The sequence below is a fragment of the Vigna angularis genome, chromosome 9, assembly GCF_016808095.1.
Source record: "Vigna angularis cultivar LongXiaoDou No.4 chromosome 9, ASM1680809v1, whole genome shotgun sequence".
Classification (NCBI taxonomy): Eukaryota; Viridiplantae; Streptophyta; class Magnoliopsida; order Fabales; family Fabaceae; genus Vigna; species Vigna angularis.
In genome coordinates this window covers 12,954,559-12,974,235 of record NC_068978.1, presented here as the reverse complement: position 1 = coordinate 12,974,235, position 19,677 = coordinate 12,954,559, and the positions used below count along the sequence as shown (strand labels likewise).

Below are 19,677 nucleotides of genomic sequence, written 5' to 3'. Positions count from 1 at the left end.
CAACTTTTTACATTGATTGGAAATATTTTTCGTTTATCTTCTCAAGGCACGTTCCCTGTTCTCTCTTTCGATCTCAATTTGTGAGTTTGCTTTCTCTTTTTGTCATAATGTTTGTAAGTGCACAACAGCTTCACCTCAGTTTTTCTCGTGAAGAAATATCAAGTTTTCTTCTTAGCTTAGTCATGATACATCCAATGAAGCCCTTATGATGTTGGCAGGTTTGTGAAAATATTTAACTCTATATTAAAACAAAAAGGAAATCTAATTTGTATAAAATTAGTGGTGGAAGAGATAAAACACACATCCTTATACATTAACTAGTTCATATAGTAATTTCTACTTGAATGAATTTTTGAAATTTTGTAATTAGAATATTAAATACTAAAATTGAATTCAGATGTGCATATGAATTTGGAATATGAAATCACAAATTTAAAGACAAAAGTAGTGGTACCAGATTTTAGTACCACCCAACAAACTTCTTGAAACTGTTCAAGCCATAAAATCGAAGTTACAAGAATCTTTGCAAAAGATATTAAATACAACAAAAACCTTTACAAACACTAGTATACACATAATCCAGAATCATGAAACAAATCAATGGAATAAAGTAATGTTCACTAGTACATTTCAAAGTACTGATTAATAAATTTAGTATGGAGTGGTAACAATCAATGAAAAAGATTGCGAGAGCGAAGGTTATAATTTTTCATAGCTGTAATTGAATTCTCTGTAACATCTTCTGGAGGTATGTAATCAGGATCATGAAGGCTATTAACATCATCGGGTAAATCAGCATCTATCCATTCAGACCAATCCTCGTAATCAGTATCCATGTCACATAACAATTCTTTTTGGTTTTGCATGGTGTTAACTTTATTCATCAGTGTTAACAGCATTTGATGGTTCAGAGTTTCATAGTCCCTGCAAGATTAACAAACAATTCTGAGATACAAAATTTATATTCAAAATAGCATTTTTATTATTACTGTTTATCAATTTACTTGTATGTGCAAATGGCATGTAGCAGTTGAACCGCAGCGGCTACCATGAATAATAATCTTGCCACATTTATTATCCATGTTTGGTGCTCAATGTTGTCACTTGTTAAACGAATAACGAGTACTTCCACAAAGAAAGTTGCAAAAAGCTCTGTAAAGAACCAATAATATTTAGTCAAAATTATATAGTTTGAAGTTTATATAAACTAATAGCACTAGTCAGTACATACCAATATATAGGAACGGTCTCATATTGTATGTTTGCTTCGTACTAGTCAACATGAAGATGACAAAGATTGATATGGAATAAACAACGAAAGCTTTGATCATTCTTGATTCAAGTAACAAGGCATTTTGCAGAGCAAAAATTCTGTCTAAAACAACAAACATGGAAGCCTGCTTTGATTCAAAAGATTCCTGTAAATTAGAAAAAGAGAGTTTTGGTTAAAACTTCATGAAGCACAAAAACCTGTAGTCTACAAGAAATTGCAAACCTGAGATGACAATATTGACTTCGAATTTTCCATCAAACGATCATGAAATCCTTGAATCTGTTCCTGACGTTGAACAAGCTCTTCATGCTGTCTATGCCCATATTCAGCAAAATACTGTAGAGTTTTCCTGCAACACACCAGGAAGCTCAACTTTTTCCTTAAATAATCCATGTATGTATACAAATTTATGAGTTAACTTGTGTACCTGCTCTCTTCTATTGCTTTGGATTGAAACTGAATCAATGAGTTTAGAGACTCAAGTGCTGTGGATTGTCCATCTAAAAGTTGGTGTTGCTTATCTAAGGAAAGCCCAGCCATATTCCCAATATCTTCAGCTTTGCTTTGCAGAGTGTTCATCCTTGATGACATGGCATCTCCAACTTTAATTACCTCATTCTCTATCTCAATGGCTTCATCCCTTAACTTTCCAATTTCTTTTCCCAAATAATTATAAGATTCTTTGAGCATTGTTACCCCATCCTCCAAACTTCTCTTCATATCCTCTTGACCTTCTTGTAATTGTGATTGTGATAGTGAAATTTGTGTAGTTTGCTCATAAATATTCTGTGAATGAATCAACACAGAATCTATGTGGCCTTCCAGATGTCTAGCAGTTTGAGCTACTTGTTGGGTATGGCTGCCAATTAAATCAAGTGAATCATGAATTCTCTGAGAGCCTTGTAATAGATGTTCTGATTTCTCTTCAATGTTATCTAACTTGTCCTCAACATACTGGGCTGAACTTTTTAATTCAGTCACAAGTCTCTCAGTTTCATGTTTGAATGCATACGCCCTATAAAGTGTACAGAACATTAGTCAAGTTGAGACAAGACAAACACAGAAAATAAATAACAAAATATAGATTGGTTAAAGGAACTTCACTTAACTGCAACTGATAACAAATGATGTTGGTTTCAAGGTAGAATTCAAGGTAAACCTTATGGGCAAGGTCGTCTAAAGTTCTCAAGCATGAAGCCATAGAAGCTTTGTGGTCACAGTGGGGAAAAGGAGATCTGCCAGAATCCCTCTGAAAGCAATCACTTAGGTGCCAAGCTAATCTTGACCTCTTCTCATCAACAGCCAAGATCTCAGAACACCCAGCAAAAAGATGTTGATATGCATTTTGCCAACAAGAGTTTGAGGTAATCATTTTCTTCTGAGCATTATCTATTAATTTCACTCCCTTTTGGTCGTTGAAGACCTCAATGGAGAACTCTGCACTGGAACCTCTAAAATTGCCTCCAGAATAGGTCCTGCCACTGGAAGGAGTCTCCTTTGATGATGAAAACCATCCCCATGACTCACTTCTTAGCAAGAATGACAACAAAATAATAACAGCTAGAAGAGGACTCTCACCACCACCCATAGGAGAATTTAATCATACAATTTACGTCCAAGTTTCACAACCCTGCATCAAACAACATAAACAATTACCCCATGTTGCATTAGAAAAATAAGAAGCGAAATTCAGAATATTGAAATAAATTGATAAACTAAGACACTCCTTATATGCCAAAATTAAGATAAAATTTCACCAACAAAGCAGAGGGCTGTTTTCTGCTCAGAAAACTACAACATTTTCTGTGACAAGGAAACAAAGGCTGTAACACTACACTATGAATTAAGACGGTTGGTTCTAAAATTATCTACTCCTAATTATATTCAATTTTGTTTCAATTGCAGTATATGCACTTCACAACTAAATGGAGAGACAACGAGAGAGTAAAAATTTATATGGAAAGTCTAGATTTGCATATCCTCTATTTTCAACTTGTTGAGTGTAGCAATAATTTAAGGTTAATTTGGGATATGAATGAAGGGATATATAAGGAAAGAGAAACTTGGGATCCAAGAAATATAAAGTCGGCAGGCACAAAGCAAAGTGAAGTAGGAAACTTTCCTTTTATTCAAACAAAAAATCACAAAAAACAAAGAACATGTCATCATTTTGAATTTCAGATAATTCATTATTCTAAAAATACTTAACATCACGAAAGGAACCGTTTGTATCAATCAAACACTTATCATTCTCTACGAAAATATACCTGAGAAAAAAAAAAAGTGTAAACATCCACCATCAAACATTTAACATAATTGTCTTCAATTAAAATAAAATAACTACTAATGAATTGCGTAAAACAACATCAACAATTTTTTAAACATGGTAAAGCAAAGCAAGAAAGTGTTAAAGAAAAATCTGTGGTATCCTTTTATGCTACGACTAAAGTGATGTTAAAATCTGAATTTTGATGGCTATTTAACAAGTAAATTAATAATATTATGTTATTCTCGAACAGAAGGGACAAACCTGAAGCGTGAAAACGGGGCGTTTGGAGTTTGGAAGATTGTGAAAATGAAGTTATAAAAAAGCTCATATGAACAGAAACCATTGGACAAAACTCTTTCCCGTTGGAAAGACATAAAAGAATATAACGCTACGTTTAGTCAAAAAGGCAGTAACAGTTACAATACTTCTTAAGAACGAAGTCGTGTCTCATCACAAACTTCAAATTTTCGAAACATACTTTCACCAGAAAATTTTCAATTCAAATATAAGAGACATGATTTTTCTGAGTTTTGAAAAAAAATATGTTCGTGTTTTGTGTGTGTCTGTATGTATTTATATAACTTATTGATTGAATTATTTTAAAGAGCGTCTATTTTTGTTGGATTAAATTATTGAACTACTTTTAAAACTTTTCTATAAGTAATAGTTTATTAACCAATATTAACTTTGAGTAGACTGCGCGTAAAGATTTGGAAGCTCAAATGAAATAAAGGAATATGTTTAATTGCGATATTTGTGAAGTAAATTCTTAAATTCATATAATTTTCAAGCAAAATTTCATAGTTTACCAAAAAAATCAAGTTGATATAACAGAAATGGAAATTAAAGAGTAAATACGTATTTACTTTTTAAGACAATAAGATTCCATTAAAAAGTTAAATTGAAAATACGTAGTTAAAAATTTAGTGAAATCACGAGACTTTGAAGAGTTATTTAAATAAATCAACTTTAAATATGCTCATGAAAAGTGACTTTAAATATTTTCTACACATTCACTCACAGTAACTTTTAGGATGTATTTCTTTTATAATATCTTTAATATTTCAAAATTAACTTTATGTTGTGTATTGGTGGTGATTTCATAAATGTTAAGAGAAACTTACCATTAGAAAAAAACTTGCATCAGTTAAGAAGTTTGAATAATTTGTAGGAGATGAAATAATATGAGGAATGAGATGGAACTATATATACCTCGAGTGGAATAACTCTCATACCACTCAAATGACTTTAGTTTATGAATCTTTAAATATGAATCTAATTCAACCTACATTTATATATATATATATATATATATATATATATATATATATATATATTACACAAAAAAAAGGCATGCTTAATATAGTATTTTACCATGTAACTTCGAGATTTAATAATGGTTAAAATTTAATATTATACAAGAGAAGTTTAACACGAGACAAAGTTACAATGCTCTTAATGAAGATACTAAAGCACACCTCAATTCTGTGTTTACAGACAGAAAGGGAAGCAAAATCCACTACCAAATCCCAATATTCAATCAATATTGATTCTAATAACTTTTTTTGTTCTTCTTCCCGCTGAACTGTTTCCTGCCTCAGGGTTTGATGGAAATTTCCTCTCTTCTTTAGATGGCTCCAAATATGCCAGTGGCCAAGACTGGTTACTGTTCTGCTTCACATTGCTGGAATCTACAACATTGTGATGCTCTAAAATTCAGACACTTAGTAATTAAACAAGTCATGTTGAAAATCTGTAGTGATGAAACAATGATTGTAGATATGTTGTAAAAAGGTTAATATTATCTGTAATCAAGTATGAGTCACAATAGCACACCCCATTTATAGACAGTATGTTCAGATTAGCATGCACCAACATGAATTTCGTCTGTCAAATGTGTAGCCTGGTTATTAAACATGCTTGCTATATCACTATCACCTTACTGTACTTGACATTGTAGAGTTGAACATATTAGAATATTTATGTGGCAAATACGTCTGCAAACTATGAAAATAGTAAGGTTGTTGGTTTGTCGCAATGCAATAGTAAGGTTGTTAGTTTGTTGTTACCTTAGAAGTCCCACAAAGTAGGAGACCAATATGTTCATAGTTGTGGGAGAGATAACATAAACTGTACCAAAACAACTCAACAAAATGGAAAATTTTACTTCACCAAAAACATACCTAAGCATTATTATGTTGCAGTAAGGTAACTGTTTAAAAGAAGCTTAAGAAGACTTCTCTATCCATACAGAGGATGTAAGATGTGAAATATGATAGGTTCAAAGGGAAGGTTAACAGTAAAACTATGATTTAGTTTATTGTATGACAGACAGTTTTAACTGTCTCTAATGTAGTTACTTGTCTTTATTGGTTGCATCTGACTTCTATATAAAGTCAGAATGGACAGTTTAGCAGTTTCTATTTTTTATTTTTGTAACTTGTGAAGGTTAGGAAGGGAGAGTGTGGTTCTCTCTAATAACCAGAAAGTTGTATGCTGTGTGAGTCCTTTCTTAAGAGGAAACTCAGTTAATGTTATATTATATTTTACAGTTTAACCAGTGCATTAGTATAGGTCTGTAATACCTATCAAAATATTTCAGGCAATTAACTTGAGAAGATACAAATCAGTTTATCAAACCATATCTGTGCATGCAGGCTTTAATTATTTTCTCATGGATGGAACCTTACATAAATGCAGTTATATGAATTTTGAAAATTTAAATTGAACATCATCTGTGGATACGAATATGGCAATAAATTTCACTAAAAGAATTCATTTAAGATATCGTTTTAGTGGTTAACATCTATATAATTGTATAAGCTCATCAAATCCTACACTCTCTGTTTTGAATGACAAATTGCAGTGTAAATTAGGTCCAAATATTTTTTCTTCCACAGATTATCATGCCAAAATAACCACATATAAAGCATAGAACAACAAAATACAAATACATGTCAGGATATTTTTGAAATTGAATATTACTTTTAAAAACAAAAATGATCATGATAAAAATAAACTAGATAGAGCATACATCAAGCAGAATATTTAGGAAATAAATCAAATCCTACCCCCGCTCATATGTACATCAAATCCAGGCAATCGTGCCATATTATTTCCTTTCCATGCTTCTTCAAATCCTACAAGTTCGTCTGAAGAATCGAAAAAGACACATCAGCATTGAAAAAAAGGAAAAAAAAATCTATAACTTTTTATATTGTAAACTAATAATCACATAGAAACAATGAACAAACCTTCATTAAGATTGTGCAATGTCTGGGTTGTATCAACTTTACCATCTGAGTCAAGCTTCCTAAAAACCGAATGACCCTACATGTACATATAGCATAAGCGAGCTTAACATTTACGTTAAAATAAATTCTACATTTTCGTTGATACTAAAAGGGAAGTTAAAGAAGAACAAAGACCAAACTATAATTTCATTATCTTTTCTAAAAGGAGATTTTGTTTTTCTTGATTGAAGAAAAAACAATCATAACAATTATGAGCCTCCTTCAAGTTCACTTCACACATAATGTTTTACTACTTTTTTTGTGTACCTTTAACATTGACATTTGTTGCAACATACACTAAAGGTGCATTCTTAGATCAATCAAATATACACACCTTGTCATGGATTCCTCTGCTAATCCGATGTGTTGCTTGGCCTGTTGTTGAGTCAGCTTCTTTGTTCTCCTCCATTACCACCTGATTCACAAAGATAACGTTAAAGCAAACAATACTACAAATGGCAATAATAATCCTAACAAGTGACACTAACACAAAATCCCATACCCCATTAGCCCCCATCTTTCTGGTTCTAGTAGAAGTATAATATGCACCATCTATTCCACCATAAGTTACTCTGCTACTCTGAAAAGAAAATTTGTTAGCCTTTGAGGGTTTGGTCTTGTAAAGGTCATTCTTGTATGTTACATCACTGTTCTTCCTTTCTGCAACGAATCAAACAAAACAATTACATATGAGTAAAGCAAATAAAAGAAATGTTTGTCCAAACATAACCCTCCTCCTAGGACCAGGTATTAAACAACAAGCTCAGGGAATCGAAATATCCAAAGCTTTAAAAAGCTGTGTACAACCACGATTTCAGTTCAAAATAACTGAAAAAAATAAAGGTTTTGTAACAACCACACAATCACAATTGTGGTCACATTGATCAAAACGTGGACAAATTTTCATAATATCATGCAATGTGACAATCGAGAAGGTGACTGCAACTAAACCTTAAAACACCTAACAATCATAAAATAGAAAATACAATAAAAACAAAAAAGAGAACGTACCACTAACATCATCATCATCTGGATGCTCAACCGATGGTTCCACGGTTGATCTAGATTTTTTCTGATCAAAATCATTGTCTCCATCTTGAGGGCAATCATCAGAGTCTAACTCTTCTATAACTACTCCTTTTTCTCTGTTTGGATTTTGCATTGCTCTCGATGCAGAATTTGAACCAAACAAGCTATCAAAAGGGTCTCTGAAGAAGGGATCGTCAAATGGGTCCCTGCCTCCAAAAAGACTTGGCATCATTCTTTCGTGAAATCCAAACCCACCAAAATCTCCAAACCCTCTTGGTTCAAAAATACCATCCCGAACTTCTCTACCCTTTTGCATCTTCTGTATCTAATCTAATCTTCACAAAACAAAAACACATCAAATGAGCAATCAAAAAGGTAATCCAAAAACTCGAACAATAACCTTATACCAACAGTAGCATACAATGCTCGTAACTCCGAAACAATACTGAAGAAACATGAATTATAAAAAGCAATCACAAACAACAATTTTGCATGTCTCGTAATATTTCTTGATGAAATCGTTGTCACCTATAGAGAATGAGAAATGTGGCTTTATAAAGAATAAACAAAAGGGATATCAAAACTTCAAGTTGTTGCAGTGAAAATCTTTGAATGCACAAAAAAAAATGTTGAGATGTTGTTACCTGAGGAATAGAATTTGAATTGAGGGTGAGAAGAATAACGAAGAACGGGAAATCCTATGACATGAAACTTTGTAATAAAGGGACCAATTTATATGGTATAGACGCAACACTAAGAGAAGGACACGTCGATTTTGAAACTAGAACCTTCTGGCTCTCTCTCTCTACGGTGGTGCAATTTTTCATACTATCTTTATTTTTATGCACTATTTTCTATATTATCAAATTAACCAAATTGGGATAACTTTAAATTTGGATGTTTGTTTGGTTCACTTTTATTTTATTTGTTTAAAAGTTATGGATTGACGAGAAAAAGGAAAATTTCTTATACGGGAATTAAATATTAAAGTAAGTCGTAATTCAGAATAAATAAATAAATTTAAATGTAAAAGGAGTAATATATACGATTCTAAAATTTTCCAACAATTTGAATCGTACCAGTAAATAATTATCATCAGACTTTTTTTTTAAAGAAGCAGTCTTATTTAAGATAACTTCGGTTACTTTTTTAATTAAAATTTGCGGAATTAAGCTTTTGAAAATTAGTATTTGAATTCTTAATCTTCTAAATTATTTGATAAAAAATAAAAAGTAAGACGAAAATTCAAGTGAGAAAAGAGAAAATGAAATTTAACTTTTATAAACATCATTCGTTTGTGATTTTTATTTTATTAAATTCGACTTTTATTTCCTGCCTTTATGATTTGTTTTTTCATCCATGTTCATTTTAAAATAATCATTTTATTTTTTCGATTTTATAATAACAATAATGATTTTCAATATTTTCATAGGGTATAAAACTTTTTCACAAATAAGTATTAGACACGTTATTGTAGGCATTAGACCGTCTACAAGTAGTGTTGAACCCTTAAAGATTTTTGTAAGTTTTTAGAAAACTTTTTAAAACAAAAGTAAGGAGAAAACAGATTTTTATACTGGTTCACTCCAATTTGAGCTAGAATGAGTTCTTCCTTAAACACTTTTAAAGGGATTTATCAATTTTCAAAAGATTACATACGAATTTGATTACTCTTGGTTTTACAAACTATCCCAGCTAGTTAGATGACCACTCCTATAACACTAGTCCAACTGAATAGATCATTTAATTTCATTAAGTTAAACTAGCAAGTATTTTGATTCATTTCTGAATCTACAAAACAACAAAGCGTTTTTCAAATACAAGTAAAAATGTTTAGTCTTTTCATGATTATATAAATTCAATATAAAGAATATCTAAAAACTTGTAAAAAACTTTTCTTTTTCAAAGAGAAAGTCTAGATGACGTAAGCTTGAGAAAGAGAAAAGCCAGTGTAAGCGTAAGAAATAAAAAATCTTGATTCTTGTTTTTTTTCTATTCATGCAATCCTCTTTATATATAGGCTTCTATGAAAAAGATCTCTTACTCAGAGCATTGACTTTTTATTATAAAAATTGCTGACAAAATCACAAACAATATTTCCTAAGGCATGTAGTTTCACTGTTCTTAAGGACTTATCTACAGTGTGTTGCGCAAGTCCTCCAAGATACAACAAGAACTTCCTAGAAATTTCTAATGATCTCAGAACTAGCAAGAAACCCTAAAAAGAGTATAAAACAAATCCATGACATTTTTAGAAAAGAAAAGGAGAAAGGATGAAACTAAGAGGAAGGAGAATGAGAGAAAATGTTCTGTGTTTAGGAATGCGGGAAATGCTCTATTTATAGAGCGTGAGGCAGCCCCCTAGGTGAGAAACTTGGTCAAAAAGTGTTGCCATAATAATGAATAATAAATAAATTAAAAATGAACGTTGCACCAGAGAACGTTTTGCCAATAATAATGAATAATAAAAACTTACCGTTTTCACTTTTGAACGTTGCCGATGTTCAAATCCAACGTTTCTTTTGGAAAATGATTGTATATAAAGCAATAACGCAAATCTTTGTTCCGATGGTTAAACAAAAATTAAAAGAAAGATAAGAAACTTATCCTGGGTTTCATAGGTTGTAGTGCATCAAAGCTGGTATAAAAAGCTATATGAACCACTTTTAGATCAAAAAACTTAACACACAATGTAGTTGGTATAGCAAGTTATATGAACCAAAGACATTTAACGTGTGTTAGAGGTTTATCGATCAAAATACACCCCCACAATCCTTATTGTTATCGTTGTATTGCGCTTACTAGACCATGCACATGTTCGGTATTCATGAGTGCTCTAGAGATCATGCAAGTAGCCGCACTTGACACTTATATAGGTGATTTCATCAAGTGTATGTTTCAAATCATACACCACCCATAAGGGATATGAAAATCATTAAAAACTTTGTTTAAGCTAAAATTCTTTCACCATATAGAATTTTAATGACAAAGTTTAACCTCTCATAATGCAATCTCTAGCACTTTCACACACATCATAGGAATGAAAAGAATTGATATCAATTTAATGCTATCAAAACTAATGAGTGACTTGTTTTCACCCATATAAACCTTATTCATGGGATCTCCAATCACAAAGGTTGGGTTACCATCAGTTGTTTTGTAGAAAAAGTGATGCCTTATATCTCAACCAAGAGGAGGGAAGGTGAATTGGTTAGTCCTTTAAAAAATAGTTCTTTTCAAAAGCTTTTCAAAATCTGAGGTTTTCTTGAAATCAACTTGACAAGTATATGAACAACAATAAAAGAGAAGGAAGAGAAAGATCAACACAGATTTATACTGGTTCAGTCAAGCCTACATCCAGTCTTCCTTCAACAACCTTAGTTGAAGGGAACCACTATATTGATAGAGTTTACAAGCAAGAATACGAGAACTCCCCTCTCAATGCACTCTCCTTCCCCAACTCAATATCACCTATAGTACAAGATGTGAATCACCTCACAATCTAATCCCAACTTTTTGTAACCTTTAGAGCAATCCCAACTCTAAATGCAGAACACACAGGTTCTCTTCTCGGCTCACAACAATAGGGAACACAATCCTCTTGATTGTAGTGTAGACACTGATCTTCAAAGTATACACCTCAAGTACAGAATATGATCAGGAATGTGTAAGAACAATTATCTTGCAAGAATCTTGATGAATTTTCTTCCAAATGAATGATCTTAATTCTCCAAGAAGTTTAGGACACTCCTGCAATCAATACTTAACAAACAAGTTAGTTATGAAAGTGTAAGTACATGAATTCGTATTGAAGCAGCGTAGAAGGCGTCTATTTATAGATTTTTTCAACCTAGTTGTAGTTTAATCGATTACGCTTTTAATATAATTTGTTAAACTTTTCTTTCTTCTTTAACAGTTTTACATCTGTTTCAAATTTAACAGATTAAACAACGCATGCAATCGATTAAAGAAATCACACAAGCCAATAACAAACAAATATGATCGTTATAGATAGTTATGGCTTTTAATGAAAATGATTTTCACAATATAAACATTTTAACCTGATGGCATACCCCTTGCCATGACCTAGCACATTCATGAAGTGTTGGAGGCATCTATGGAAGATGGGCCTAGACTCTTTCTCTTGGGCCATCTTAAGTCATCATGAAGATTTATAAGAGTAAGAATAATTTTGGGCCAAGTAGTCTAGATTTTATTTGGGCTTTGTATTTTCGGCCAAGTAGTCTATATTTTATTTAGATTTTGTATTATGGGCTTAGTAGTGTAGGATTTCAATTGGGCCTTGTATTTTAGGCTAAGTAGAATAGGATTTTGACCAAACAAGTCAACAAAGGGCCAAGGCCCAAAGTTGACTATGCTTGGATGTCCAAAATGGGTGTGTTGACCAAGGGGTCAACATTTTGGCTAAGCTTGGAGGACAAGGGAGCAATATTTCGTCCTAAAGATGTGGAGGCTTCCCATTGGAGAGTTTTCCTCCTAGTTAGTGGCCATGTGTCACTCTAGAAATTGAGAGTTTTTCCATAGATAGTGGCAACATGTCACTCTCTCATTTGAGAAGATTTTTTTCCACTTGTCTCTCTCTTATTGGAGAGGATTTCTCTTGCTCTCCAAGCTAACCAAGGTGGCTCTTTTAGGTTAAAGTTTCAGCCCATTTTTGAGACACCTTAGCCTATAAATATAGGTGCTCTCCATTATGTAATCACCTTGGAAAATATAGTAATATTATGCTGCCATTTTGTGCAGAAAACCTCTTCTAAGGTCACCCTAGGTTAGAGCAACCAAGTGGCCTCCTCTAGCCACCTTCCTCCAAGAGTTGGCCCAACCTCTCTTAGAGAACCCTAAACACTTCATCCTTCACCATTCAACACATCAAAACCGTGAGCCTTCTATCTTCATCCACCACTATTCCGCAAATTATCATCAAAATCGTGAGCATCTTGAGTACATGGCTTGGTTGCTTCTAGATTTGGCTTGTCCTAGCTAGAGCATTGTCATCATTTGGTATCAAGAGCCTTATTTCTTCAAAGATCTAAGTTTCTTGGTTTTGATCCTTTGTTATTTCCTTGTTGTTTAATGCTTTCCTTACTTGTCTTGTGTTTTTTTTTTCCATCTATCATTTTGTTTTTGGCAATAAACTGGGACGATTTTGAAACTTAAACTGCATCTATCCCAGTTGTTCAAAAAATACGTAAAAATATCTAAATGAAAGCCCTTTGAGTCTAGTTTCCAGCAAAAAAGGAATCACTTCATTTGGAGTTTTGTGCAGAAAGTTATAAGTAAAACACTCAGAAAAGGTCAAAGCTGCTAGAATGTTGTCATTAACGTTTTTCAAGTTATGTTTTGTTACTTTTGGCTACTGTTTTGTGCCTTTTCCTTTTTGACTCATTCCTTACTGTTTTGTTGGGTCTTTTATTGATTTTATATTTGGTGCATTTCATTGATTGAGTCATTTTAAGTTTTTAATCCATCCATGTTTGTCTAGAGTCATGTGTAGATCTTTTCTTGTCAATTTTCTCTAGTAACTTTGAAAAATCATCAAAACAAATATATAACTTAGTTTGCAAAACTACACCATATACAACCATTTTGAGGGTCTTATCTTTGATTTTTTGGGTTTATACTTGCCATTAGATCATTGGCAAGCTCTTAAAAAAAATTCTCTATTGACGTTTCTAGTTTTCAACTCCATTTTTGATTCTAGTAGGATTCTCTTCTATTTTGTGTTTCTTGTCTTTGTGGCTTTTAAAACCCATAAATCACCTCTGTTCCAAGTGTGTGGTGGTCTTAATTTGCACCTTAAAAGAGTGGAAAAAGAAGTGCTAAATGCTTTTAAGCAAAAGGCCTTAAAAGACTAAAGAGAGCCTAGAAAGGTGCTGAAACATATTGTGTGCTTAGACCAATACCACTGTTTTTGTGCAATCTGTTTTGGAACGTGTTTTGCTCACTGTTTTGGGTTTTTATCTTCACTTTGCAGTGGCTAAAAGTCTTGGCTATGATGTTAAAAGAGTGGCCTTAGTGTCCCATTTGCTCAAAGTTGCCAAAAGATAAGAACCACCCACATTTCTTCTAGTAGTTTTTGTTTTGTGAATCTATTCTAGCACCTTTCATTAGGATTTCTTTTGAGTGCTAACCTTTGTTTCTTAATCTTTAATTTCTTGCTTGTTTTCTTGGATTTCTTAGTTTTGTCATAATTAAATTCCTTTTGCAAGACCTTTCTTGTTTTTGGACCTTTTTATTGCTTTTATCCCTTGTTTCTTGTTGCACAATTTTGGCTTTGGTTACTTTGTGTGGTGTACGTTCTCTTTGTGAGGTGATCCAATATCTTAGAGGTAGCCTTCTAGATGGTGGAGACTCAAAGGGAGCTTGAAGTCTAGAGTGGTAGCAAAAAAAAAAAAGAAAGGAGAGAAACACCTTGGGAGGTAGGTTTGATTTGGTTGTAATATTTGGCTTTGTAATCTTTCTTCTTCTTTTTTCCTCTTGTAACTCATGGCCTTGTTAGGTGTCTTGGGCGAGTCTTTGGTGCTCAATCACATCTCCTAACAAGAACCTTTATTTCTTAGTAATTTTAATTTTTTTAGTTGGTTGGTTGGAGGAACCAAAGTTCTTCTAACTTAATCATTAGGCCGCATAACTAGTTTGTTTGCTTTCTTTAATTGTGATAACTTAGTGCGTGTCAACTTTAATTTCAACTTTAGTTCCTTTTGAGAAATTTGGTTCAAGAGTGCCTAAGGTAAATTTTGGCTAGGAAAGGTTTGGTATTTAAGAAATCCATTGTGATTCACCTCCCTTTCCTGGAAGTAAACTTGGGTGTCTTTTGCTTCCTTAAATCTCTTATGGAACTTTATTTGAAATTTAAGTATTTGTTTGGTGCATTTCATCTTTTTGAAAACCTTTAAGGATGTCTAAGACTAATTCCTATGAAATTGGAAGTGACTCTAGTGAGGATGTAAAACCCACTTTGAAAAATTTAGCAGAAGAGCTAAAGTCACTTAAAATTTGGCAAAGGAAAGAAACTCTTCTTAAAGAAAAAGAAAGAATTAAAAGAGAAGAGTATCTTGCTAAGTTGGAATAAGAACTTAGAATTCTTAATGAAAAACAAGAAAAGGTCCAAAAGGATTTAAGGAAGATAAAGAGAAGAAGTGAGGAAGACAAAAGAAGGAAGAAAGAACAAAGGGAGAAAGAGGAGCATGAGAAAAGAGAGAAAGAGGAGCAAGTAAGAAGAGAGAAAAAGGAGGAGGAAAGAAGAAGAGAGTATGAAGAGAAAAAGATAAAAGAAAGGAATGAGAAAGAAAAGAGAGAAAAAGAAGATATTGAGATAAAAGAAGAAGAGGAAGAGTTACTAAAGCCCTCTACCAATCCCACAATTAAGGTTGAGACTAAGATGATGAAGGGAGTTTTACAATCCTTGAACTTTTCTTAATACATCCAACCATCTTTCATAACTCCATTTTTTACTTTTGAAATTTCAACTTCTTTTTCATCTTCCACTATTTTTAACTCCTCAAATTTTTCCAAATCAAACTATGAGCTGATGTTACCTTTTAGGATACAATTAACTCAAAGTAAACACAAACAATTTTTTGGAGTAGACCTTCCAAGTTTAAAAGTAAATTCTTTTAAAATTAGCATAAGGTTTTATTTAAATCTTTCATCTAGATATATGTTGTTTGTGGCTCCCAAGATTATTAGTTTTAAGTTTGATGAAACTTGCATATGGGTCTTTGATCCTGGTGGAAAGATACACAAATTAACCAAATAATAAGAAAAATGTTTTTGTCATAAAAGAACAAGAAGATTTGAGGGCAAATCCTTTTCAAGAGGGAGGGGATGATGACATACCCCTTGCCATGACCTAGCACATTCATGAAGTGTTGAAGGCATTTATGGAAGATGGGCCTAGACTCTTTATCTTGGGCCATCTTAAGTCATCATGAAGATTTATAAGAGTAAGAATAATTTTGGGCCTTGTATTTTGGACCAAGTAGTCTAGATTTTATTTGGTCTTTGTATTTTCGGCCAAGTAGTCTAGATTTTATTTGGGCTTTGGATTATGGGCCTAGTAGTGTAGGATTTCAATTGGGCCTTGTATTTTAGGCCAAGTAGAATAGGATTTTGACCAAACAAGTCAACAAAGGGCCAAGGCCCAAAGTTGACTATGCTTGGATGTCCAAAATGGGCGTGTTGACCAAGGGGTCAACATTTTTGCTAAGCTTGGAGGATAAGGGAGCAATATTTCGTCCTAGATATGTGGAGGCTTCCCATTGGAGAGTTTTCCTCCTAGTTAGTAGCCATGTGTCATGATAACGGTTGAAAAACCGTTATTTTTATGCTTAAAATTGATACCAAAAGCAACCTTTAAGACTTAGAAACTAGCTTGAACTCATATTTTTGCTTTAGTTTTGTGAATAAGAGAGTTGAAGGTGAATTTAATGGTTTTGTGTAAGATTCCCTTGATTTTGTAGGCTAATTGAATGATTTGAAAGAAGAATTGAAGTACCGAATGATTGGAATGCTGAAAAGTCAACCAGAAACCAAAAAAGTCAACTAGTCAACCAGAAACCAAAAAAGTCAACTAGTCAACCAGAATGCTGAAAAGTCAACCAGAATGCAGAAAAAGTTGCGACCGAGTGGCGCTGAGCGGTAATTTTGTGTTGAGCGGCAGTTTTTAGGTGCCGAAATCACCGTTGAGGGGTAAAACAGCAGCTGGGGGCAAAATGGATCATGCGCTAGTACCGCTCAGCGGTAAAATAGCACTGAGCGCCATTCTAAATGGGCTTGGACCGGTTTTCTGTTACTTTTATGGGCTTGGGCCTAATTTTCTGTATTTTTTAGAATAGTATATAAGCTTTAGAATGTCCTAGGGTTTGTATCTTTGGCTAGAGAAGACGCAAAACACATTTTTCACCCCTTGGGGTAGAATTGGAGATGGTGACGACTCTCCTCTTCTCTTTCTAGGATTTTTCTATCTCTTCCATTCTTTCATTAATGTTCATCTAGTTTCACCATGAATATGGTGAACTAAACTCTTCTTGTTGTTGGGGAATCAATGTAATCTTTTAAAGCTCTCATATATGGAATTTTGTGTTTAAACATCATATCTATGATACATGCTTTCTTTCATCATAGGTAGGGTTTTTCCTCTTTGCTCAAAGCATGCATTGTTTAAGTCATTCGATGTCATGATTATTGGTTTTATTGATATGGACACATACGGTAAAATCTAGATCCGGGGAAATTCTCCCAAAAGCAATATCGCCTAGACATAGGGATATGAGGGTTGGTTGTCTTTAAGCTTCTGTGCTTCAGAATTAATTATCAAGGATGCTAGGAATTGTATGAACTCATAATTAAGGATAGGCTTTCTTCGCCGAGATATCGGGTTTAAGGTAATTTAGAGAGTGGCATTAACATTGATGAAAAGAATGATGAATTCCTAAAATATATGAGAGTGGATAAGATGAAATTGATTTCCCCAACAACATACTCATCCATATAATTCATTTCAAGTGTTTGTGTTCCTCTTTTCCATTGATCAAAACTCATGCATACATGTTTACTTATTGTCTTTTGCATTTGAAACCTCAAGAATTTGTTCACAAGTCTTAAATAATCAAGAAATCATATAACTAACTAGGCTGTGAGTCCTTTGGGAGAACGATACTTGGTCTTACCGAGTTTATTACTTGATACGATTCGGTCACACTTGCCGAGGGTTAAACAAGTTTTTGGCGCCGTTTTTCGGTGTTCATAAATTTGTCATCATGTCACTCTACGAATGGAGAGTTTTTCCATAGGTAGTGGCCACATATCACTCTCTCATTTGAGAAGATTTTTTTCCACTTGTCTCTCTCTTATTGGAGAGGATTTCTCCTTGCTCTCCAAGCCAAACAAGGTGGCTCTTTTAGGTTAAAGTTTCAGCCTGTTTTTGAGACACCTTAGCCTATAAGTATACGTGCTCTCCATTATGTAATCACCTTGGAAAATATAGTAATGTTATGTTGCCATTTTGTGCAGACAACCTCTTTTAAGGTTAAGGGTTTTGATCTTGTAATTTGGGCGTTTGATTTTAGGGTTTCTGAATTTGGGAATTTTTCTTTCAGGTTGCTCTTTTTGGTTTTCTGATGTTGTAATTGAAGGAATTGGAATTTTTGTTTTCAAATTGGATTTTGGGGGTTTCCTGTCCTTGTGTTCTCATTTTTTGGAATTTGGAGTTAGATTTCCTTATTCTCGCGTTTTTGGGTTCAAGTTGATGGTGGTGGCACAAGTTTGGGACAATGGAGGAGCTGATGGGTACGCCCAGTAGATGCCGCCATGGCTTCGACAACATTGGACTATAGGGTGCGGTCAGTGGACACTGCCATGGCTCCTTTGGACTGTGGTTGGTTCAGTTCGAACATAATTGGGCCACAGGCTCAGAGTTGATCAAGAACGAAAAAGATTTTCTGAATTTGGGAATTTTTCTTTCAGGTTTCTCTTTTTGGTTTTCTGATGTTGTAATTGAAGGAATTGGAATTTTTGTTTTCAAATTGGATTTTGGGGGTTTCCTGTCCTTGTGTTCTCATTTTTTGGAATTTGGAGTTAGATTTCCTTATTCTCGCGTTTTTGGGTTCAAGTTGATGGTGGTGGCACAAGTTTGGGACAATGAAGGAGCTGATGGGTACGGCCAGTAGATGCCGCCATGGCTTCGACAACATTGGACTATAGGGTGTGGTCAGTGGACACTGCCATGGCTCCTTTGGATTGTGGTTGGTTCAGTTCGAACATAATTGGGCCACAGGCCCAGAGTTGATCAAGAACGAAAAAGATTTTCTGGATTTGGGAATTTTTCTTTCAGGTTTCTCTTTTTGGTTTTCTGATGTTGTAATTGAAGGAATTGGAATTTTTGTTTTCAAATTGGATTTTGGGGGTTTCCTGTCCTTGTGTTCTCATTTTTTGGAATTTGGAGTTAGATTTCCTTATTCTCGCGTTTTTGGGTTCAAGTTGATGGTGGTGGCACAAGTTTGGGACAATGGAGGAGCTGATGGGTACGGCCAGTGGATGCCGCCATGGCTTCGACAACATTGGACTGTAGGGTGCGGTCAATGGACACTACCATGGCTCCTTTGGACTGTGGTTGGTTCAGTTCGAACATAATTGGGCCATAGGCCCAGAGTTGATCAAGAACGAAAAAGATAAAAAAAATAATAAGAAGAATTTAATTGGATTAGTTGGGTCTGCAGGGTGCATGTTTGGACCTAGTTAGGGTCTATAGGATTTATAATTATTAACATTAATTAATAAAAAATAAAATTGTAGAAGGAAAGAGATTAAGACATTAAATTATAATAATGATAATTATAATAAAGAGAATAAAATTATTATTATTTATTGAATTAATAATGAAAATGAAATTGGAAATAAACTTAATTGGAAATAAAATTAATTAGATCTAAAGAGGAAAATAATGAGGTTATATTCATTAATTAGGTTAATAAATGACTTATTATTGGTTTGTTATTGAATTATATTGTTTATTTATTTTGTGATGTATTGTTGAGTTGAACTATGAAGGGTTTATTGAGCACATTGCCTTTTTTTAATTAGACTTAGATAATGATGAATGAATAATTTTAGGCAAAGAATGAGAATAGTTGTTGTATTTAGGTATATGATGAATTTTGACTGATGATTGGAATGGGTGAGTGTTGAAGTTGTAGTTGAATGTGTGGTTGATGAGCCTAAGAATGAGGGATAGGTCCATTTGTTGTACCTAGTAAAGCCTGAGACTATCGTTCGTCTGATACGAGATAACG

At 33.5% G+C, this 19,677-nt stretch overlaps 2 protein-coding genes across 6 annotated transcripts; both read right to left on the bottom strand.

The window, feature by feature from the left end:
* Positions 1-434: 434 nt before the first annotated feature.
* On the bottom strand, positions 435-3,353 carry LOC108347262 (protein GAMETE EXPRESSED 1). Its single transcript, XM_017586428.2, has 6 exons — positions 2,383-3,353; positions 1,701-2,288; positions 1,496-1,622; positions 1,232-1,418; positions 1,005-1,152; positions 435-924 (listed from the first exon to the last, which is right to left on the bottom strand). The coding sequence occupies exons 1-6, from the start codon at positions 2,859-2,861 to the stop codon at positions 672-674; spliced, it is 1,782 nt and encodes a 593-aa protein (XP_017441917.1). The 5' UTR covers positions 2,862-3,353; the 3' UTR covers positions 435-671.
* A 1,557-nt stretch (positions 3,354-4,910) lies between these two features.
* LOC108347053 (uncharacterized) lies at positions 4,911-8,658 on the bottom strand. Of its 5 annotated transcripts, XM_052868304.1 has the most exons (8): positions 8,509-8,658; positions 7,847-8,199; positions 7,338-7,495; positions 7,170-7,250; positions 6,797-6,872; positions 6,614-6,694; positions 5,612-5,672; positions 4,911-5,233 (listed from the first exon to the last, which is right to left on the bottom strand). In XM_052868304.1, exons 2-8 carry the CDS (start codon positions 8,178-8,180, stop codon positions 5,206-5,208), a joined length of 819 nt encoding a protein of 272 aa, XP_052724264.1. In that variant the 5' UTR covers positions 8,181-8,199; positions 8,509-8,658; the 3' UTR covers positions 4,911-5,205. The 5 variants fall into 5 exon arrangements, with proteins under 5 accessions (XP_052724264.1, XP_017441653.1, XP_017441656.1 ...); XM_017586164.2 differs by lacking the exon at positions 5,612-5,672 and having other exon boundaries at positions 4,911-5,251; XM_017586167.2 differs by lacking the exon at positions 5,612-5,672.
* Positions 8,659-19,677: the final 11,019 nt, after the last annotated feature.